Genomic DNA, 23,928 nt, shown 5'->3' with positions numbered 1-23,928 from the left:
ATCGAACTATACAAAAAAAAACTATCGTCTTTCTCTTTGTTGTTTTTGTATAGCGTTTGTGTGTTTTCTCTTTTTTCCATGTTTTGTTTAAGCTAGTTTTTATTTTTTAGTTTCTATAGTCCCCCCCTCCCGTTGATAGACCCTTACATACGTGAAGCCAAAATATTGTGATTTTTATTGTTAATTTTTTATTAAATGTTTTTTACATTGTTAAAGAATTTAATTGTTATTAAAAAATTTCTTTTCAATTTTAGATTTTCAATCCATTTTTTTAATAATGTTCTCTGTACGGGAGCGTGGTATATGCCGGAGAGGTTTTTTGAAATATGAAAAAATCATATTAAATGGTTGTCTAAAGAACTGGTTTATAAATCAAATAAAAAACCATTATCAGCGCAATAAAATGTGATTTTTTCAGATTTTTTACTTTTCAACTGAAGCAAAAGAGGGGGGAGTCCCCGAATGTACCAGTTGTCCCACTAAGTACCAGGTAATTGTACACACAGGGACAAGGGATGGTACATAGTGGGTTATGATACAAACCATTCATTTATTATCAAAAAAGGATGAAAATAGCTTGAATGATCATAAGATTGACATCAAATAGCTAAAAGCAAGCACATTTCGCCCTAAATTAACTACCAGTTGACGAACAAGATATATGAAGATGCCCTAGAAGCAAAGACAGGAAAAAAGGGTGACAACTTTTTGAGTTTATGTTCACTAGGTTAAAAGATAAAGGCCTCTTGGCCTAGCCAATTCCGTTTTTTAAGTCCAGTCATACTCATGACATTTACTTTGGCACTGTCCTCCTAAATGCTTCTTCATTCATTTCCTCCACATAAGAAGAACCAGCTCTCAAAGAATCATCTCTTTCATCGTCCAGGACCATTTCGTCTACACTGTCTGGTGTTTCGTTTTTGTGCAGGTGGTTTTCAGTTCTGCAACAAACTCATCAACTACTTTGCTGCTCTTTGTTTTTCTTTTTCAGTGGAAGTTTGATGGGGTATCAGTCAGAACTTTGTAAGTTTCTTTCTTACGTTCCAAGCTATGTCGGGTAACGAGTAGCTTAGCTTTGGGCAATAAAGATCAGGGGAAGCAGGCCTGCCAGTGACAAAGGAAGTAAGAAAATATTCTTTTGTGAATATTTCAGGTTTTCTCAAAGCTCCTCTTGATGTTATTTGGGATGAACTTCGTAAGAGTAAGACTTCGTCCAACAAGAGAAGCAATGTCATATATTGTCAAGGTCTTCCAAGGATTAGAAAACATCCAGTTATCTGCAGCTTTGTTTTATTGGCATTAGAAGGGAATGTACTCCCTAGAACCTAACACCTAGAGCATTTGGCTGCAGTAAGGAGAATAGTAAGTAGTGTGATGCCTGAGAAACATGGGGATCTTTTGAGATGTACGCGAATATACCTTGAAGAGATAAGTATAGTTCAGAAATAGATCTTGATCGATCCATCTGGATGGCAAGGCACCTGTTGAGTTGGTTGGAGCAGCAGTTAGCATATGAGGTTGAAAATGTTTCCTTGGAAATATAAAGTTAGGTGGTACATATTGACCGCTTGCAGAAACAGCTCTGACCCTGGTCACAAAGACACTTCTCTCCGAGAATGTCACCTTGCCCACTATCTTCTGACCCCTCCCCCTAAACACCTTCGGAGGAGCGTGAACTGTGGTCACGGAAGTTTTGTTACAGTTGTATATGCCATTTGCAGTCAAAATAAGCTTTTCTAGAACTGACTTCATAACTGTCCACTGGTAACCCTGTTAAAGCTTGTAGCTCAACCCAATATCTATTTTTCTAGGAAGTATAGATAAACGTTCTTTAGTGAGGTCCAGGTATGTTGAACTTAAGATATTGTCCATTTTCGATATTGCCCAGTCTAGTGAAATTTCATAATGCTGTATTTATGTTTAAGTACCTAAATGATTTTTGCCAAACTGCTTCAACGATCTTTCTTACTGGTTTCAGGTGTTCACGAGAATATACAAGGAGTTAAAGTCAGTTTGGGAATCCTAGAATAGTTACTACACCATTAAAGTTTTCTGTGCGCCATGTTTGTCCTAGTGCCTGGAATACTTTGCCATATAATATTGTACAGGAAACAAACTGAAGTATGTTCCGAAGTTTGCTGGAATACAATTGTTTTAGGGTTTATGAGAAGGATGGGCGATGAGTTCTCTCGTTTCTTTATTTATTAAATTAAACAAATTGCTGGATTTTTTGGTTTGATGGATTGATGATGGGAGGTACTGAATGGTTCTTTATTTGATTTTTGTCGTTTCTTGTTTTGTTTTTGGTGTTTAATTGTCGTAACCTTTCACGAGTTGATTCATATATAAACCTAGTGGGGTGAGACAAGCTTTGCTTCAGGTTTTTTCATGTTTATTGTTGATTAATAAACCTTTTCTTTCTTAGCATTAAAGAATAAAAAAGCATACCCTCCAGTCAATCCCTGCCTCTTTGGCATGGCTCCAGTTCCTATGGATTGTCTTATTGTTTGCTATAGCAAAGAAGTTGATGCAATCAAAATTGCATCCACTGGCAATTTTGGTAACAAGTAGTTGGGGTCGCAGTTGCAAGTTGTTGGGATCGAAATCAGTATGTGAGTCAGTAATAGAGTTGAATTGTTTAAAATCTGAATTGCACACAGTCAGTTGTGGTGTCCAACAGGGATCTATTATTGACCCGATTCTTTTCCTTTTATTTACTAATGAAATACCTAATTGTATCCATAATTGTTGTTTTAGGGTTAGTGATATGACTAAAAGTCTCCGGAATGAGACTGTGTGATTATTTGCGGATGACACAGTGGCTATCAGCGCTGAAAAGACGGAAGAATTACTTCTGACATCGATGAAAGATAATTTGGATAGGTTACATTTTTGGTTGAGGGTAAATAGGCTTAAGAAAAATCTTGGTAGGTAAAAATTTGTAATTTTTTCCTGATCTCCTGTTTTTTATCCTTGGATTAATTAAATTGAAACACATTGTGGAGTATTAAAGCATGTTTTATCGATTAAGTACCTGGGGTTTTATATTAATTGATTTTTATCATTTAATGATAAAACGAGAAAACGCATAGTCTGCGAGTAAAATTTTGTCTCGTAATCTAGGTATCATGAGAAAACTAAAGCATTTTTTCCCTACACGTGTCTTATGCCTACTTTATTTTGCGCTTGTCCATCCATATATTCTGTATTGTAGTAACGCTTGGCTTGGTACATTTGCTTCCGTTGTCCGGCCCGTACGAGTTCTTCAAAATAATGTTGTTCGTTTGTTGGTTTACACCCCCCAGGATTCGGTGGGGAAGGTCTACGAGGGTATAAGGACACTACCAGCCTCCGGATTACGAGAGTTATATACACTTTTGTTTATTTTTAGGCTACAACATGGTACAGATCTTTCATGTTTTGACAGTTTAGTTAATTTGAGATCCATGATCCACAATTATGACACTCGATCTTCTGGAGAGATTAATATTCCATTGTTTCGAGCCGGTCGACGTCTTCTGTGCTTCATCGGGGAATTATAAGTTGGAATCATCTAGATCAGAGTTTTAAAAATAATAGTGATATTTCTCTTTTCAAGAGAGAAATAAAAGAAATATTTTTTTTTTACCAAGTATGAATTTTAGTTCTTTTGTTCTTGTTTTTTTTTTAAGGTGGGGGGGGGGGGTAAATAACTATTTGAGTACCTTATCGTGGCCATTCGGGGTATAATTTTAATAGTATTTTTGAATTTGTTTGTTGTAAGGTCTGTGGTGCCGATTAGGTCGTACTATTGCTTTAATTTTTTTTCTTTGTCCTGTATTATTTTTTAATCTATTTTAACCACCCCCTCGGACAAATTTTTTTTTTTAATCTCAGGGTGGCAGTTATTACTGTTTTTGTTTTCTTTGGTTTTATAAATATCTCTCTCTCTCTCTCTCTCTAAAAAAAAAAAAACTATGTTTCTGAATTATTACTTGACTCGCATGTTACAAATCTACATATCAGGTTCTTGGATACCTAAATAACTAGGATTAGAAAACACAGTAATTCATATTTTAAAAAACATTACTATTTGGCAACGAAAAATGTATTATCTAAAAATTAAAATCATCGACTTTATTATAAATTCTAAAATATAATTTTTATTATTACAAACAAAAATATTTACATCCAAAAAGCGGTCCTTTAAACCTGTAAAATGAGTAGGTTCCTAAACCTCGGGTCGGTAAATATTTTTTGAAATCCTGATAAATTCATCACAATCCCGAACTAATAGGCCATCTATACATCTATACAAAACTAGATGATAATACTCAAGAGAGTAGCATAGAATTCTAAAAGATTGCAACTTTTCTAGAGGTAAGTTATCTAATAAACACATCTGAACACACACACACACATCAAATAAAACTTCAAATTAATCGGACAAGAAATATGGATATCTGCCAATATGGAGCTTCAAAAGCTGAGAAAAGATATTGCCGTGCCCAGTAGCTCCAAAGACGAAGCTATACAACCCTAAAAGTTCAATATAATGCCTAAACACTCTTTCAGTCTTAGGAAGGAGCTCCATATGGCGCAAAGAACCAGAAGAAATAAATGAGCAATCTCCTACTCAGGATAATACAAAAGATACAACTGCTAGATTCCTTAGGTTTCCTGCATCCCCTAGTTTCTTTATGTTTTCTCAATTTTGTGAAAACACGTATCTCTTCTGTCAATTTAATTTTCTGCGAGACTGCAAATCGAAACAAATTCCTTCTCATTCTATGCGATTCAGTCTACACTTAGGTATGTAGTCTGAAGACGTTTTTTTATCCACAAATTGACTTCCAAAACTTTGACATGCATTAGAAATGCTTTCTTAATCACATTTTATTATTTGTGGATTTTAACCAAATTCTTGATGTTTCTTAAAATCTTTACGATACATTTTCCATTTAGCTAAACCCGTCTATCAGAAACACTTCTTCCTATATTTTGCCCGATTCTGCTCTTAGAGTATTTCTCATTCAAGGTTTTACATCAAAGTAAATAAGTATTTTATCAAAATGACAAAATGTAGCATGGCTCACACCATTAATTGTTTCGGGTAATTACAACCACGGAGTTTGGCAGTCTTGGCCCTCTCAGGAAAGTTGAAAACCTAGATCTAGTCCAATGAGAAATCGTACACGACATTCTTGATTTTAAGCCCTTTTCGCTGTTTTCAAACCAAACAAAATAAGAGATGTAGATCATCAATAATTTGAAAAAACACACAAACACAATAATCACAAAAGAAAAGAAGGAAAATACGGTTGCTGGTATGGACAGGTCGAAAAATTCTATCCGTTTCGAAAATAAAAGATGTAAAAAAGAAAAAAAAATAGATTAAAAGAAAATAAAAGAAATCGAACTATACAAAAAAACAAAGAGTCGACTTTCCTATCGTCTTTCTCTTTGTTGTTTTTGTATAGCGTTTGTGTTTTCTCTTTTTTCCATGTTTTGTTTAAGCTAGTTTTTATTTTTTAGTTTCTATAGTCCCCCCTCCCGTTGATAGACCCTTACATACGTGAAGCCAAAATATTGTGATTTTTATTGTTAATTTTTTATTAAATGTTTTTTACATTCTTAAAGAATTTAATCGTTATTAAAAAATTTCTTTTCAATTTTAGATTTTCAATCCATTTTTTGAATAATGTTCTCTGTACGGGAGCGTGGTATATGCCGGAGAGGTTTTTTGAAATATGAAAAAATCATATTAAATGGTTGTCTAAAGAACTGGTTTATAAATCAAATAAAAAACCATTATCAGCGCAATAAAATGTGATTTTTTCAGATTTTTTACTTTTCAACTGAAGCAAAAGAGGGGGGAGTCCCCGAATGTACCAGTTGTCCCACTAAGTACCATGGAAATGTACACACAGGGACATGGGATGGTACATAGTGGGTTATGATACAAACCATTCATTTCTTATCAAAAAAGGATGAAAATAGCTTGAATGATCATAAGATTGACATCAAATAGCTAAAAGCAAGCACATTTCACCCTAAATTAACTACCAGTTGACGAACAAGATATATGAAGATGCCCTAGAAGCAAAGACAGGAAAAAAGGGTGACAACTTTTTGAGTTTATGTTCACTAGGTTAAAAGATAAAGGCCTCTTGGCCTAGCCAATTCCGTTTTTTAAGTCCAGCCATACTCATGACATTTACTTTGGCACTGTCCTAAAATGAGTAGGTTCCTAAACCTCGGGTCGGTAAATATTTTTTGAAATCCTGATAAATTCATCACAATCCCGAACTAATAGGCCATCTATACATCTTTCATTTTTTGAAAGGGAACGTGAAATATTACCGGGACTCCTTATTTGGTACCCATTTTCTAGTCGTTGTTATCCCACAAAACCTCACAACACTATTTTTTTTAAACGTACCTGTATTATGAAGAGAAGTGGAGAAAAATTCCTGGGAGCTAGATGCAGGTTTAGATGGTACATAAAAGCTGGGAAAAACATCTAAAGGCCCATCTTCAAGTTTGGGAGACAATAAAGAGTTTGGAGAGTCAAACGGTTCCTCACTATCAATTGGTAAACTATCTTCTAATTCTAAAACAAAGTAGGATTAAAAAGGGTATACAACACTTTTTACAAACCGCATTAAAATTTTACAAACAGAAGTATTACAGAAAGATTCAGTTACTACGATGATCCCATTTTTCCTTGTGGTTCTTATTCCTTTCTTATCCCGGGTTCTTACTCCAGTGATACCTTTTCTGTGGTTCTTATTTATTTTTAATTTAAGCTAGAATCTTATTTTTGTAAGTCCAAATTATATACATGTTTGGTTCATGTATGTCGATACATCAGTACAGATACTTCAATTGGAAAACTTGAAATATTATTCGAAATCCCCAATAAGAATAAAAAAAAATACAATCATTCCTTTGAACACTAGAATTTTTATTCTGAAAAAGTTAAGCAGCTGGCTTCCTGAACATTAACATGCATTTGAAAGGGTTTGAAGCAATTTTCAGGATACAAGGGCCTTCAGACCGCATGTCTAAGTGGAGACTTAATAGCACAGAATGAAGATGAATTTGTTTTGTTTTACAATCTTGCAGAAAACAAAAATGACAAATGAGATTTGTATGTATTGTCAAATAATTGAAGAAAGCTAAGGGAACTATTGCCACATACCACAGCTTATTATGTAATAATGAGCTTGACGTAACTATTATACTTTATTATTTCTGGCTTTTAACCAAATTCTTAGTGTTTCTCATAAGTTATTAAACATCTGGGTATTCTGAGTTTTTTTCAAAGTGGAGAACTCTGGAAGTTATTCTTTTCACACAAGGAACAGGAACAATTATCTTATTCAGAATACTCTATTAGACAAACAACAATCAGAGAGTAATTCTGGGTCCCTTGGTACACAAATTTTTATTGTCAGTGTTTCAATGCACAGTATTTCAATAAGAAGCCCTTAAAAATCCAAAACTCGTTTTACAGCTATCAGATGGGGAATGTTTCCCATAAAACCTCATGATCAACTGAATTTCTAACATAGAAATTGTATTTTGAAACTTCTTCTACCTACCCGAAATACTTCAGGGGGGTCTCTAATTTCAGTCATCAGACAATTTATGGAAAACATTAAACATTTTAGAATCTTCAATCCATTTTCTTCTTTCGCATACACCATGGCAGCACCGTTTTTATATAAAAATCATTTTTATATAAACGTCATATCCAGGTAAAAATTATGACGTCACTTTACTATATAAAAAAAATGTAAGCCAATTGCAACCATTTAAAAAAAAGATTATGCAATTGATAAAAAAAATTTGTCATTGGCACTTTATTCGCATTTGCCGGAATATCCATATTGTGGGATATCAGAAAATCCGAAACGGATAAACCTCCAAGAAAAGCCAAAGAAGAGAACTTCTACTACAAAATGAGCTTCCAAGAGAAGCTGGAGGCTCAGCCAAGAGATGAATCTCCGAGAGAAGCTAAAGAAGAGAACTTCCACAAAATGAGCCCTCGAAGCCAAAAAAGGAAACTAATCAGAGTGCAAAATATGCTGAGGAATCTACCCAAATTTAATACAGAGTAAAAGAGTGGGATCTTTCGACGAAAAGAGAGGAACTCTATTACTGCTTCTCCAGCTACAGCCAAATCAAAGGGTACCCAAAGAAAACAGACAAAAAAAAGGATGTCAAACGCAAAAGTCAGTTAAAACATATATTTGTCTTCTAAACACGTTAATAACTAGTGCTCTTAACAGTCTCAGTATTAGATCTAATTTAGTGCCTCTTTTTGAAGGTGCAAAGAGTTTAATCCTGATATTACACGCAGTTTAGAGAATTTGAGTTTTCAAGAGGGTGTTGTCAACATAATACTAAAAATACAGAGTGATAATGATTCGCCAAAACGTCAAGTCTCTTAAAAGAAAGACCAGCTAGGAAAATAAAGACAAGATATCCGATATTTCATTACCAATAATTCCAAAGAGGGAGGCTTTGAATAGATTCACATGGAGGAGGAGCGTCTAGCTGTGTTGGCCTCAGACGGATTGGTGCTACGGTGAGTTGTTGGTAGTAGTAGAAATAGTGCTAAGGGACCCATAGCAATCAAGAAGGCAATTTTTAAAGTTTGCCGGGCTAACTTTGAGCTAAACTTACAAAACTCATGAACAGCCAAATTATATTTTAAAGGTATAGAAACTACAACGTCTTTTCTGTAAAATACTAATTCTGTAACTACTTCTGGTTCAGGCGTTGAGGCCACAAAGTTCGACTCGGAAAGGAAATCCCAATAGACCAAGGTTATATACTATCTTTATAAATGAGCAATAATTGTGTATGTATACATGTATGTATACTCTCGAAAACGACTACATAAATTTTCGGGAAAATTGGTATCCTGGGATGTTCTCGCATAAAAAATCGATCTCGATGGGTCAGAAGTCTGAGAAAATTCGTGAAGAGCCTTAATTTTGGATTTTGCAAATGACGTCAATTACTATATTAGTACATCATATAAGCATTTCTTACGACATCATATAAGCATTTTCTTTATGATGTCATGCACAGCATCAATAAGATTATTGAGTTTCCAACGCAACAGTTATTTATATAATATATTGTCCGTTGGCAGGCCCAAAAAACGAAAATTTGCAGTTGAAGTTACTATAAATGATGATTCTTTGGAACGAACAACTGAACTATCAAACTTGATAAGATGTGAAATTCGACAACCTGAGCCATCAATTGCGACAACACCAATAGGGACAGCTAAAGCAAAGGCCATTACTAAAGTGTCTGAAGTAATCAAAATCCAAAAACGTGTACAAAATGAAAATTAAGAGCAAAGACAGGGGCCGTTAGAAGATATGCAAAAGCGACAATAAGAGCGTGACAATGAGAGCGTGCAAAGACACACACGGTTAGAGACATACACCACAGAGCAAGTGACAAAGTCAAAAATAAAAATTAAGAGCAAAGACACCCACAGTTAGAAGACATGCGACACTGAGCATGAGAGCAAGTCAAAAATGAAAATGAAGAGCATATACACAAGCGGTTACAAGAACAGCGGCGGCTTGTCAAAAATCGAAATGAAGAGCAAAGACGCGCGGTAAGAAGAAATGTGGGACCGAGCATGTGAGTAAATCAAATATAAAAATGAAAAGCAAAGACACACGCCATTAGAAGACATGCGACACCCAACATGTGAGCGAATCAATGAGAATAAACCCGGACAGCAAGAATAAAAACGTGTCAAAAGTAAAAATGATAGCGATGACGATTGGGTTTGGGATTTTGACTTGGATGAGGTCATCAATGCCTTCCATACTTTTGTTAAAAAAAACAAAGGTTCGGCGATATGTATTTTATAATGACGAAAGATAAGCCCAAGTAAAACGAACCAAAGAAATTGAAAATGATCATACCTTTGAAAACCGAAAATAAGGACTAGATAAATCGTTGGAAGAAAAAGAAGTGTTTGTCCTACCAACCGAACAATTAAAAGAAAAAAAATTTCGGTGATATGTCTTTCATAATGACAAAATACAAGCCAAGGCAAAAGAAGAAGTTTTGTCACACCACCTGAAAAATTAAAAGAAACAAAAGTGGTCGACAATGCCTTCCATACCTTTGAGAATTTAAAGGTGCAAAATTTAAAGGTGCAAAAAAATAAAAAAAATAATTTAACAAAGGCACTACTTCTAATTTAAGGTCCGTTTGAACGTCTAGACATCAATAAAAGGCTCAAATTGTCTGCGTTTCGAAGACCAGCAACTGTGAGAATCTATATATAGAAGCCTGCTACGTGCCGAGTCCAGGGCCCGGCGGGAAGCCGCCGCGCTCCCAATACTATGATTAGAGGCTATATGACGTGTATTTATCCATTGAAAAGCAAGACCTACAGGAAGAGCTGCAAGGAGGAAGAAACGTTCAATTTGTCCGTTTAGTGTTGTTTAATACACGACTGAATGAAGAATTATCTCATAGTGAATCAGTTTTAATTTCCCGTAGCCTAAATAAGTGCTTATTAGTGATTTGTATTTATTTGGACAAAAACAAACTATACTAAGACACGCCTCTTCAATTTTTTCAAGTGCCATGAATGGGAACATCCGTTTAATAGATGTTCACAGCAAAATCCGTCCTGTACCAAATGTGTGCAAAAGCACAATAATGAAAAAAACTGCCAAGCAAGTCAGCTCTGTTGTAAAAACTACGAATGTGTGGATCAGAGTGCAATCCAAAAACAATTGTGTCCGGCCCACAAATAGCATTTTGAGTAAATCAACTGAACGGTATCTCTCTTTTCCAGTGATTGTATTTTCAATATTGTATGTATGTCGTTCATATCCACAGGCCCTACATGGCATAATGCCTCTTCCTTTAGATCCAAACTGGGCGTATTTAAGCCATCCCCAAAAACTAGATGATAATACTCAAAAGAGTAGCATAGAATTCTAAAAGATTGCTTTTCTAGAGGTAAGTCATCTAATAAACACATCTGAACACACACATCAAATAAAACTTCAAATTAATCGGACAAGAAATCTGGATATCTGCCAATATGGAGCTTCAAAAGCTGAGAAAAGATATTGCTGTTCCCACCTAATAGTGTCAAGTGTCCCGAAAAGTGCCATTTAAAAAAAAGTGTCAAAAGTGACACTTAAGTGTCACCGGTGGCAACCCTGCTTCTTTGGCATAAGTAATAAGCTTCTTAGGACCGTATCTTCCTATATTTATGAACCCCTTGTGCACATAGAAAACCTGTCTTTGACCAATGGAGTCTCCCCAGAAATATTTAAATCAGCAATTGTTATCCCGATTCATAAAAAAAGGCGATCCGTCTGAGATAAGTAATTATCGTCCAATCTCACTTCTCCCAGTGATATCTAAAGTACTCGAGAGAATTATCTTCCGACGTCTTTCTCCCTTTTTATTTAGGATTAATTAAAAAAAAACTTTTTCCACAAATTAGGTTTTTCAAAGAAAGTAAAGAACTCCATTAAACCGAAAATGAGCAAAAATAAAATAGTCAACCAAGCGTGAAACTACCACAAATCAGTATCGATAAATAAATGAAACCCAAAACGAACAGAAATTACAATAAATAACCGAGACAAACTCAAAACGAGGGGAAATTAACATGAGTAGGGCTCAAAACCCCTATGCCTTCTCAAGTCCAGTACATAATTTGCACTTTACTGAAAAAATATAAATGTTTGTACTTTTATAACTTCAAGAAATCAACTAATATTAACATTTTTATTACTAAATATGCACATTCATTTGCATTTTTTTCAGTAAAGTGCAATTTATGTTCTGGCCTTGGGAAGGCATGGGGGTTTTGAGCCCTACTCATGTAAATTTCTACACGTTTTGATTTTAACTCCGTTATTTATTGCAATCTCTGTTCGTTTTGGGTTTCATTTATTTATCGATACTGATTTGTGGTAGTTTCACGCTTGGTCTGATTTGATTTTTGCTCATTTTTGGTTTAATGGAGTTCTTTACTTTTCTTTGAAAAACTTATCTTGTGGAAAGTTTTTTTAATTAATTTAAGTTCGTTTTAAATTGACATAGTATTTTAAGGGAAAAAGAAAACAATTCTTTAAATCTTTTCATTTTTTTTAAGACTATAGTTTGGCCTGCTATTTGTATGCCGGAGAAAAATTGTCAGAAAGTTTTTCAACATACACCCTTTTAGAAATTTGGACATAAATAGCAGTGTGTAATTTAGTTTCATACCTCCTCGACTTGATACCATTCGCAAAAAAAATCTGTTTACTTTCTTTGATAGCTTGGATACACTTACACTATTTTGATTTGGATAAATTTTAAGAGCAGAAGTAGCCCCAAAAGTATGAACATATTACCCTAAGTCGTTCTTGGGATACAGCTGAGACGCCTTATCGGGAATTAGCATTAACATAGTGCATTTTCATTTAATCTAAAGGCAACATTTAGTTCTTAAACATAATGGGCGAATGGGAGGGTGGGCGTAGGAGGGGGACTAGTTGTTCTCCAATTACTTTCTACTATTAAAAAGGGCATTAGGCCTTTCTATTTTAAATCGAATGAGGCCGTTTCGAAATTCCTACGACAACTCCTTCGATACGAAATGCCCTGGTCTAAAAAAAAGGAAACAATAATAATACATCTTACCGGTGACTCTCTTAACTATAAAACTTTCATACCGTTCAAGCACTTTTGACTATATAAAAGGGCACTGCCCCTTTTAATTTCCAGTAAAATGTGCCCTTTTTGAGTTTCTACAACAGCGCTTTCTATAAACGCCTTATATCACCCCAGGGCATAAATTACAACCCTTGCCCTGAGGGCATTGAGGGGGTTGTCATCCTCAAAGACCTAATTTCCAGAACTTTCAACTATGTTAAACAAACTGGCTATCTCAAAATTTTGATCGGATGTGTTTGGGGAAATGATCGGTGTGAGAGGGGGGTTAGTTGCTCTCCAATCACTTTCAACTATTAAAAAAGGCACCAACCCTTTCAATTTCTAAACGAATGAGCCCTTTTGAAGTTTCTACGACAAGACTTTCAATAAGAGACCTTATATGCCCCCCGGCCACAACTGACAACCCTTGCCCCGAGAGCTGGACGGGGGGGGGTGTCATCCTCAAAGACCTAATTTCCAGAACTTTCAACTACGTTGAAGAAAATTACTATCTCAAAATTTTGATTAAATGTGTTTGGGGAAATGGTGGGCGTGAGAGGGGGGTTAGTTGCCATCCAATCACTTCCGACTATTAAAAAGAGCACTAGCCCTTTCAATTTCCAATCGAATGAACCCTTTTTGAAGTTTCTACGACAACGCTTTCAATAACAACCTTATATGTCCCCAGGCCATAACTTACAACCCTTGACCTGAGGGCTGTGAGGGGGTTGTCATCCTCAAAGACATAATTTCCGGACCCTTCAACTACGTTTAACAAAATGGCTATCTCAAAATTTTGATCGGATGCGTTTGGGGAAACGGTGGGCGTGAGAGGGGTTACTTGCAATCCAATCACTATCGACTACTAAAAAGGGCACAAGCCCTTCTAATTTCCAATAGAATCAGCCCTTTTAAATCACTTTCTACTATAAAAAAAGGCACTAGCCCTTTGAATTTCCAATCGAATGAACCTTTTTTCCAGTTTTTACAACAAAACTTTGAGCATAAACCTAGTATGCTTCGGATGTGAAGTGTGTAGACCATACCTTTAGAACTGTGGGGGGGAGCGCCATCCTCTTAGATATAATTTCTGGACCTTTGAGCTACTTTGAACTAAATGGTAATTTTAAAATTTGTATTCGATGTTTGGATAAATGGTGGGCGTGGAAGGGGTGCTAGTTGCCTGCCAATCACTTTCGACTATTAAAAAATCCGTTTCAATTTCCAATCAAATGAGCCCTTTTTGAAGTCTCTACGACAACGATTTCTATACAAAACCTTATATGCCCCCAGGGCATAACTTACAACTCTCGTTCTGAGGGCTGTGGGGGTTTGTCATCCTCAAAGACCTAATTTCCAGAACTCTCAACTACGTTGAACATAATGGGTATATCGAAATTTTGATTGGATGTGTTAGGGGAAAAGATGGGCGTGGAAGGGGTGGTAGTTGCCTTCCAATCACTTTCGACTATTAAAAAGGGCACTAGCCATTTCAATTTCCAATCAAATGAGCCCTTTTTGAAGTTTCTACGACAATGATTTCTATAAAAAAACTTATATGCCCCCAGGGCATATCTTCCAACCCTTGCCGTGAGGGCGGTGGGGGGGGGGCGTTGTCACCCTCAAAGACCTAATTTTCAGGAAGTTTCAACTACGTTGAACAAAATGGCTATATAAAAATTTTGATTGGATGTGTTTTGGGAAAAGGTGGGCGTGAGAGGGGGGTTAGTTTCCCTCCAATCAGTTTCGACTATTAAAAAGGGCACTAGCTTTTTGAATTTCCTATCGAACGAACCAATAAAAACCTTATGTGCCCCCAGGGCATAACTTACAACCCTTAACCTTAGGGCTGTCGGGGGAGTTTCATCCTCTTAAATATAATTTCCAGACCTTTCAATTAACTTGAATGAAATGGCTATCTCAAAATATTGATTGCATGTGTTTGGATAAACGGTCGGCTTGGAAGCGGCTTTAGTTGCCTTCCAATCACTTTTCACTATTGAAAGGGGCACTATCCATTTCAATTTCCAATCAAATGAGCCCTTTTTGAAGTTTCTACGACAACGATTTCTATACAAAACCTTATATGCCCCCAGGGCATAACTTACAACTCTCGCCCTGAGGGCTGTGGGGGTTTGTCATCCTCAAAGACCTAATTTCCAGAAATTTCAACTACGTTGAACAATATAGGTATATCGAAATTTTGATTGGATGTGTTACGGGAAAAGATGGGCGTGGAAGGGGTGGTAGTTGCCTTCCAATCCCTTTCGACTATTAAAAAGGGTACTAGCCATTTCAATTTCCAATCAAATGAGCCCTTTTTGAAGTTTCTACGACAATACTTTCAATAAAAAACCTTATATGCCCCCAAGGCATAGCTCACAACCCTTGCCCTGAGGGTTGTGGGGGGGGGGGGGGTTGTCATCCTCAAAGACCTAATTTTCAATAAGTTTCAACTACGTTGAACAAAATGGCTATATAAAAATTTTTATTGGATGTGTTTTGGGAAAAGGTGGGCGTGAGAGGGGTGTTAGCTGCCCTCCAATCAGTTTCGACTATTAAAAAGGGCACTGGCTTTTCGAATTTCCTATCGAATGAGCCTTTTTTCAAGTTTCTACGACAACACCTTCTATAAAAACCTTGTATGCCACCAGGACATAACTTACAACCCTTGCCCTGAGGGCTGTGGGGGGGGGGGGGGGGTCCTCCTCAAAAACATAATTCCTATCTGGAAATCAACTACGCTGAACAAAATAGCTATCTCAAAATTTTGATTGGATGTGTTTGGGGAAATGGTGGGCGTGGTAGGGGTGTTAGTTGCCTTCCAATCACTTTCGACTATTAAAAAGGACACAAGCCACTCCAATTTCCAATCGAATAAGCCCTTTTCCAAGATTCTATGACAACTCCTTCGATACGAAGTACCCTGGTCTAAAGAAATAAAAATAAATAATACATTGTGCCAACATCGTTCTTTACTTAGGCAGCGCTATTGCGCTGCCTATGATTCATCCTTCAGATTCGTTGATTTCTCTTCATCAATATGGCTTCCGTTCTAAATTTTCAACTGCTCATGCACTAATCGACGCCGCACAGTTTATACGTTTCCAACTTGACCTGAAAATGCTTTATTGGGCTTATTTCAGGGTTTTTCTAAGGCCTTTGACATGGTTGATCACAGTGTTTTATTAAGTAAACTCAACAACTTAGGGATTCGTGGAGTTCCTTTCTCATGGTTCGGCTCTTATCTCTCTGGTAGAGTACATAGTGTGAGACTGGGCGGGGCAACTTCGCATCCCCTACCTGTCCGGAGGGGCGTCCCGCAGGGCTCTGTTCTTGGTCCAGTACTTTTCTCCTTTATATTAATGATTTGGTTACGGACCTGGGTCCATCACTGCGCCCAGTACTTTTTGCTGACGACAGCAACTTTTTCATCACTGGCCCTAATTTACCATCCGTCGTCACTTCTACTCAAATCCTTCTGAATAGAGTGCAGGAGTGGTGTTTCGTTAACTGCATGACCATTAACAGCAAAAAAAAAGTCAGATTATGTTATTTTCAACCCCTTACAAAAAAATTGGAGCTCAGCAAGCACTTGGCCTCAAAGATTCCACCAATCTCCTCCCACAGGTCGAAGTTACCAAGTTTCTTGGTGTCCACATAGGCTCCTCCTTATCATTTGCAACACATTTTTTCTACATCAGAGCCATAATCTTGTGACAGGTAAGTATGATTAATCGTGTGAAATATTTTCTTCCTCCTGATATCCTTGTCGTCCTTTACCTGGACCTGGGTCCATCAGTGCACCCAGTACTTTTTGCTGACGACAGCAACTTTTTCATCATTGGCCCTAATTTACCATCCGTCGTCACTTCTACTCAAATCCTTCTGAATAGAGTGCAGGAGTGGCGTTTCGTTAACTGCATGACCATTAACAGCAAAAAAGGTCATATTATATTATTTTGAACCCCTTAAAAAAAAATGGAGCTCAGCAAGCACTTGGCCTCAAAGATTCCACCAATCTCCTCCCACAGGTTGAAGTTACCAAGTTTCTTGGTGTCCACATAGGCTCCTCCTTATCATTTGCAACACATTTTTCCTACATCAGAGCCATAATCTTGTGACAGGTAAGTATGATTAATCGTGTGAACTATTTTCTTCCTCCTGATATCCTTGTCGTCCTTTACCTGGACCTGGGTCCATCAGTGCACCCAGTACTTTTTGCTGACGACAGCAACTTTTTCATCACTGGCCCTAATTTACCATCCGTCGTCACTTCTACTCAAATCCTTCTGAATAGAGTGCAGGAGTGGCGTTTCGTTAACTGCATGACCATTAACAGCAAAAAAAAGTCATATTATATTATTTTGAACCCCTTACAAAAAAAATGGAGCTCAGCAAGCACTTGGCCTCAAAGATTCCACCAATCTCCTCCCACAGGTCGAAGTTACCAAGTTTCTTGGTGTCCACATAGGCTCCTCCCTATCATTTGCAACACATTTTTCCTACATCAGAGCCATAATCTTGTGACAGTTAAGTATGATTAATCGTGTGAACTATTTTCTTCCTCCTGATATCATTGTCATCCTTTAATGGTAGTTTCTGTAGTTTCTACAGAAACTACAGATACTACCATTGGTTGTGGTAGTTTTTGTTTGTTCCAAGTTTGACGTGGCTATTTGTTGCAATTTTTGAGCGGTTTGGGTATAAGTTTATTTATTGATAGTCATTTATCGTCGTTTCGTTTGAAATATCATTTGACTTAATTTCAGCTTGTTTTTGGTTTAATATAGCTCTTTACTCTTCTTTGAAAAACTCTTTTTGTGGGAAAAGTTTTTCTTAATTAATGACAAATAAAAACAAACAGTTCAAAATTAATTTTTTTTTTCAGTAAAGCACAGATGACTTTCTGGTGTTTAAAAGGCTGTCAAGTCTAATCTTTTTAATGGTAATTTCTGTTCGTTTTAAGTTTTTATTGGATTATCTATTGTAATTTTCTTTTTATTTTACCCCTAAATTATTATATTACTTTATTTCTGTTCACCATTGGTTTAATGTAGCTCTCTACCTTTCTTCGAAAAACTTTTCTGGAAGTAAGTTTTTTTATTAATTGATGGATAAAGAAATGAAATATTTATTGATTTAAATATAGCATTTAAAATAAAATATAATAATATGACATATAATATTATAATAATAATATTATATATGATAATAATAATAGATAATAATAATTATAATATTATATAGTTACAAATACCTTATACTCCGTCAATACGGTCCGACTTTAATCCTCTGATAGCTTGTAACATGATTTAGAACACTCTCGTAGAGTCTGCGCGGGGGTGCCACTCCTTTGGTATCTTCAAAAAGTAGTTTAGGCATTTGTCTTGCAAATATTTTTTTTCCCGGTTCTCTGATGAGTTGAAGTCTCCGGATTGATTCTGTATTTTATTTGTGTGGGTGGATTCATGTATTACTCCTTGCCTAGCTTGGATTTTTTTTTTGGGGGGGGGGATATTTTTTGCCTTGGCAATGTGAATTTATTATTTTAAAAATGTTTGATGAATATATTTGTTTAATTTTTTTAGTTGTCTTTTTCCCCTCTTTTTTTCCTGGCCATAGAGCCTTATGGGGGAGAATATATTGAAGAATATGAGAGAATATATTTTTACAAAGAAACAAAAACTGACCCTACAGATTAACTCACAAACTGAGAAAGTAACTGGAAATATTAAGACGGTATATTAACAACCCCTCAAACGTACAGAAGAATTTACACTAAAGGCCATTCTGTTCCAAAAATTTTATGGCCTTCCCAAAATCCAAAAAACAAAGAAACATTCTGTTATCCCCTATCATAGCATGCAATAGCTTCCCAGCTACAAAACTGGAAAAGTTTTTGGTCACAATTCAGCAACTGCTTTTAAGGAAACATAAATCATACATAAAAAAGTAAGTCCACCTTACTGAGAAGTTAAAAAGTAAAAGTACAACCAGTTATACTATCTAAGCGAGTTCCGAAGTAGTGTCTATGTATGCCTCCCACGACGTCAATAAATATAAATAAACATTACAAAGAAAATCTTGGTCTGGTTACAGAATTCTATAACTAGACACAAATTATCACTCTTATTCAACACTGCAATAAATTACCCTTGTAGTTTAGGTTCAGGGGTGAATAATTTCTTGAAATTATGGGTTTACTGATGGGATCAGTCTATCTCCCTATTTGACATGTTTCTATACAAATTTTTATTGAAGGCTTTGCTATAGATAGTTTTCTATTAAAACGTTCTTTTTGGCACATTTTTATGATCTTCTGTTCGTTTAGAACTATAAGGTTAATTGTCTGACTATTTTCTGGGCATGTTTAGATACTTTTAATTCCAATCTTCAGTTTCCGTTGGAGGTTGAATATTCAAGGAAGCTTTCTTTCTAATATGTTTTCTTTCTACATGCAAATATGCCTGTATGAATATTTGTGCATTTTGTTTTCTTTTTTTTTTTACTGAAGACCACTTTAGAAGCACACAGGAGAGAAAATCAGAGGAAACAATTATCCAGAACAGCAAACACTTTATTTTTATTCTACTATAAAAAGAAAAGAATAATTATATATCTTACCAATCTTAATAACAGGAGCCTCTGAAAGGGTAATAAGTTCAGTCATATCTGGAATTTGAGGTAAGTCCATTACTAAATCCCCCCAAATGGTTAGTGACACTTATAAAATGTATGATATCATCAATCTAATTTGGACATGGTACTCCAGGTTCACCCAGAAGAGTTGAAGCAAAACATTCCTAGAAAATAAACAAACTGTAATTATTTGTTTCAAGCAGAGCCCATCCAATTTTCCATCAACAGATAGTCTAAATTCAGCTGCTTCAGCAGTTCAATGCAACTGCTTTTGTTTTTCCCATCTCTTTATATTTTAGGAAAGAAATATAATAGTGTTAAAAAAATGTACTTGAGAGTATATTTTTATATTTTAAGTTATAAAAAAATTTTACAGTAAACTTGGAAAACTTTTTCAGAAAGATTATTGGCTTGGAAAAATTTTAGTACTGGAAAGGTTCCTCTTTTGAAGCTGGTTCAACTACTTGAGCAGTTCAAACCATAGAAAGAAGTTTGTCCTATTTTTAGAAGAAGACAGTATTAAGGATCAAAACCTAAGTTTCTTAATATAATTTCTCCAAAAACTAAATTTTTTCATTAGAATTTATAATAGAATTTCACACTAAAATTTCAGAAAATAAACTTTTGTGAAACAGGAAGTGACACTTTCAAGGTCATGATGTGAGGATACTTTTTTGTACTCTTAACTAATATAAATGTCATATAGATGTCAAAGAAACCACAGATGAACTGAACCACCAGTTTTTGTCTGTTTTTAGCAGTACATCAGATACAGACCTACCTTTTCTTCAACCCACATTCCACAGGAGCCTATTGAGGTTCATACTTTAAACACCCAAAAACAACTAAAATTGCTAGATGTCCATAAATCAGTTGGGCCAGATAGGTTATATCCACATCTTCTAAAAGAAACTGCTAAAATCATTGCTGAGTAATAGATTGGAAAACAGCATTTGTTCAAAAAGGGAAATAAAACCAGAAGCAGAGAACTAACATACTGCAAGTATAATTTCTCTGTTGTTAAAATCTTGGAAAGAGTGCCATATGACTGTTGTGTAGCATCTTGAACTTAATAGGATACTATTACCTAGCCAACATGGGTTTCAACCAGGAAAGTCAGTAGAAACAAATTTCCTGAAGATTTATTATGTAATATCAGACCTGGTTGATCAGGGCCAACCTGTGGATGTCCTGCTGCTTGACCATGCAAAAGCATGTGACAAAGTTCCTCATCTGCACCTGAAAAAAAAAACTCATCTCATGCAGAAATAGTAGACCTGGTGGGCTGGATCTCAGCTTTTCTTATTGATAGAACACAGAGACTGAGGCTTTTTACTAATAAAGGAGGATCAATCCTCTCTGAGAGATGTAGAGTAGCCAGCAGTATACTACAGGGTAGTGTCTTAGGACCTACCCTGTTCAATATCTATAGAAATGATAATTTTTCAATTAACAAAAATCCTGTCTCTTTCTATGCTGACAACTCAAAGTTGTTTGGTGCAGTCAACCATGAGTCACTACAAGCAGATCTCGACCATATTCAAAACTGGGCAACAATAAGGCACATGAGCTTCAATATTGACAAACACTGTGTAATACATCTTTGCCAAATCTAACCTGGGTTTTAAGTATACTATGGTCAATCCAGCTATAAACAACATCCAAGAACTGCAGTGGTGATGAAGAAAGGGATCTTGGAATATTTGTAGAAAAATGGTGTAAATTCAATCCAGCTGCAAGAAAACTGTGCCTCATGCAAACTCTGTCCTAGTACTCCTGAAAAAAAACTATTCCCAGTTGGTCTCCCTGTGTTTTGGTGAGGTTGTACAAGGCTCCTGTCAAGAGAGTGCTTGACTTTGGAATTTGCATAGCATCACCAGGATACAGGGGTGATGTACAACTTCTGGAATGGGTGCAAAGGAGAGCTACTAAAGCAGTTACAAAGATGAGAGACAAGCCTTTTGATGAATGTTTCAAGGAGCTGAGATTGTCTACACTGGTTTACCAACAACAAAGAGTTGATATGCTTATAACACGTAAAATTACTTCACAAGACCCCCCCCCCCCCAATTCATTTTTTAACTTCTCAAGATAATATCAACTTGGCACTGACAGGAGGGGGCATTTGAAGTTGTTCAAGCTCCCTGTCAAAACTCAACTCAATCAACAATTTTTTTCCTGCTGTGTAGTAAACCACTTGAATATTCTCTCATACACAACAGTCTCACCACCCAATGATGAAGCTTTTAAGAAGTTACTAGATGTTGAAAAGAATGGTGTTCCTTTGAAATACCTGTGGAATGCATTTGATCATCCACATCATCAAGTATGGAGAAATTCACAGATCAACATGAATCTTAATTTGCTCCAAAGTGCAAATTAAGGTAATTAAAATGAACAGAAATTATTCTGTATATGAGGGGGGCTGCCTGTTTCTCATTTCTTGCTCTTCAAACTAAACTCTTTAAAAAAATTTCAATTACTTCTCATTTAAACTCAATGGCCCTTGTGTTTCTGGGATTATTCTTAAGAATTGGGACAAAAAGTTAATATTTAGCATAAGAAGCAAGGTATAAGAAATAAAAAAAAAAAATAACAAAAATATGTCTCTTCAGCAGTTCTAGCTTACTTGCCAATCCACTAAGATAATTTCTTAAACCACATTGGCCTGACATCACATAAAGAAAGAAAAACGGTTTTTTCAGTATCTTCATTTGGCCTATAAAAACCCCATTTTTGCTCGTTTTTCTTTCTTTATGCCAATCCACTCTGTTACAAATAGGTTCCAAAAGAATTTCATTCTTTTTATAATGGATTATCTTAACAAATCATGAAGTCTGTAAAGGCTCCTTTGTCTCTTTTTTTACTTTTTTGTGTATTGCAACAATAATAAATGTTTTCTTATACAGTCTCTTTTGTCAGCTTTTTTACCTTCATGATGCAGTCAAAGCTATATTTTTTTAAACATCAAGTTATGCTTTGTTTTTTCACTCAAAGCCTTCTTTTTATCTCCTATTATTTTTTTTTTACTGATTTTTGACTTTTGTTATATTTATGATTTGATTCTAATATTTTGACTTAAATGCAATTTTAGGTATTCTTTTAGTTTTGTGATAGCTATTTGTCAATAAAGTATTATCTAATCTCAAGCTCAACAATATGGCTTTCAGAATAGGCCTAACCCTTGAAACACCACTATGGGAAATTTTCTACAACTTAATTAAGACAGCTTAGAAATCAAGGTGTCCCCAGAAATGCTTTGTAACAGCAAAAGATTGTTCAGATTCTGCCACCTATTGCTTGTTTTTTTTTTTTTTTTTGCTTTTTATTTCAGTTGATTCAATTTAAAGGTACATGGGCTGAAACAAAAGAGATACAAAGTGGAATGCATTGGTAGTATATAATGTGGGCTGCATATTAGGATGGGGGAGGTTGGAAGTAAAGTATAGTGGAGCTGGAGTCAAAATATATTAGATACAATTAAAGTATTCTGCATATTATGGAAAAAATTGTTTTTTTTAAACACATTTCCTTCTCAATAGCCCCAATTCAAGACCTTTACCATTATAATAACTGAGGTATAGATGTACAAGCAGTTCACCACATAAGGAGACATTTTAAGAAAACTGGTAAATTTTTACCAAATCATATTATTGACTTACAACTAAAGTGAATATACCACTCAATGCCTTTTTTTATGCTCTTTACAAATATCATAATCATTTTTGTCATAAATGAATTATACCCCCACCCCTATATATACCAATTTAGGCGTATATTTGCACATTAGGGGGGGGGGGTAAAGTTTAAACTTACCTCCCATTTACATCAGAAATAAAATATAACCCCCCCCCACAAAAGTGCAAATATATAGGCTACCCTGAATTTGTATATATAAGGGTGGGGTAAAATTCATTCCTGACTATCATGATTATCATATTTGGAAAGAGCATAAAAAAAGGCATCAAGTGGTATATTCACTTTAGTTGTAACTCAATAATATGATTTGGAAAAAAATTACCAGAAAACCATTATTAATTCATAATATGCAGAATAATTTTAGTTAATATATATTGCAGCAGGAGAATCTTTATCTTCACTTCTTTCCTTGTTTTTCTAAGAAATCCACAAATTTCTTAGAACCTAGGCTATATATTAACAAAGTATATACCCTCACTCCCCTAATCTACAAATATATACCCAGAATTGCATTCTGAATCTAAATAGGATAAAAGACCTCTTTTTGGGAAAGACCACTTTTCTTTGGCATTCCAGCAAAATAGAGATGGGTTTTTGGACCACCCTTATTTAACTAGCCTAAAGCATGATGGAAAGTGAGGGTAGTAACAAGAGTGCTGCCTTCTTAGTGAAATTTTCACCAATGATTTGTTTGCATAAATTAAATATGTGGTCTCTGTTTTGAGAAGCAATTGGAAAGAACAATCATGTTTAACATTTGTGATTTACAGAATATATAGGCATATCAAGCAATAAAAGTTACATTTTTAGAAACAGAAGAGAATCAGATGGTAAAATTCTACTTTAGCTAATTTTGGCTATCTTGGGAAGAGGTTAGGTTAGCAAAATTAAACT

General features: G+C 35.5%; 1 protein-coding gene across 5 annotated transcripts in view; it reads right to left on the bottom strand.

Annotated features, from left to right (window-relative positions):
• LOC148949651 (uncharacterized) overlaps positions 1 to 23,928 on the bottom strand; it is a 60,994-nt gene that overhangs the window by 26,582 nt on the left and 10,484 nt on the right. For 3 of the 5 annotated variants that reach the window (XM_089093050.1, XM_089093052.1, XM_089093048.1), the window contains exons 2-3: positions 19,321 to 19,499; positions 6,422 to 6,592 (exon numbers count right to left, since the gene is read on the bottom strand). In XM_089093050.1, the coding sequence (XP_088949176.1) occupies positions 6,422 to 6,592; positions 19,321 to 19,390 (241 nt within the window). In that variant the 5' untranslated portion in view covers positions 19,391 to 19,499. Of the gene's footprint in view, positions 1 to 6,421; positions 6,593 to 19,320; positions 19,500 to 20,422; positions 20,549 to 23,928 lie in introns of those variants that run through there. The other 2 variants (XM_089093049.1, XM_089093051.1) reach the window with 2 other exon arrangements.

The sequence above is a fragment of the Artemia sp. Qi Xiang Cuo genome, chromosome 8 (assembly GCF_049724085.1).
Source record: "Artemia sp. Qi Xiang Cuo chromosome 8, ASM4972408v1, whole genome shotgun sequence".
NCBI classification, from domain to species: domain Eukaryota; kingdom Metazoa; phylum Arthropoda; class Branchiopoda; order Anostraca; family Artemiidae; genus Artemia; species Artemia sp. Qi Xiang Cuo.
This window is presented reverse-complemented; position numbering and strand designations above follow the sequence as displayed.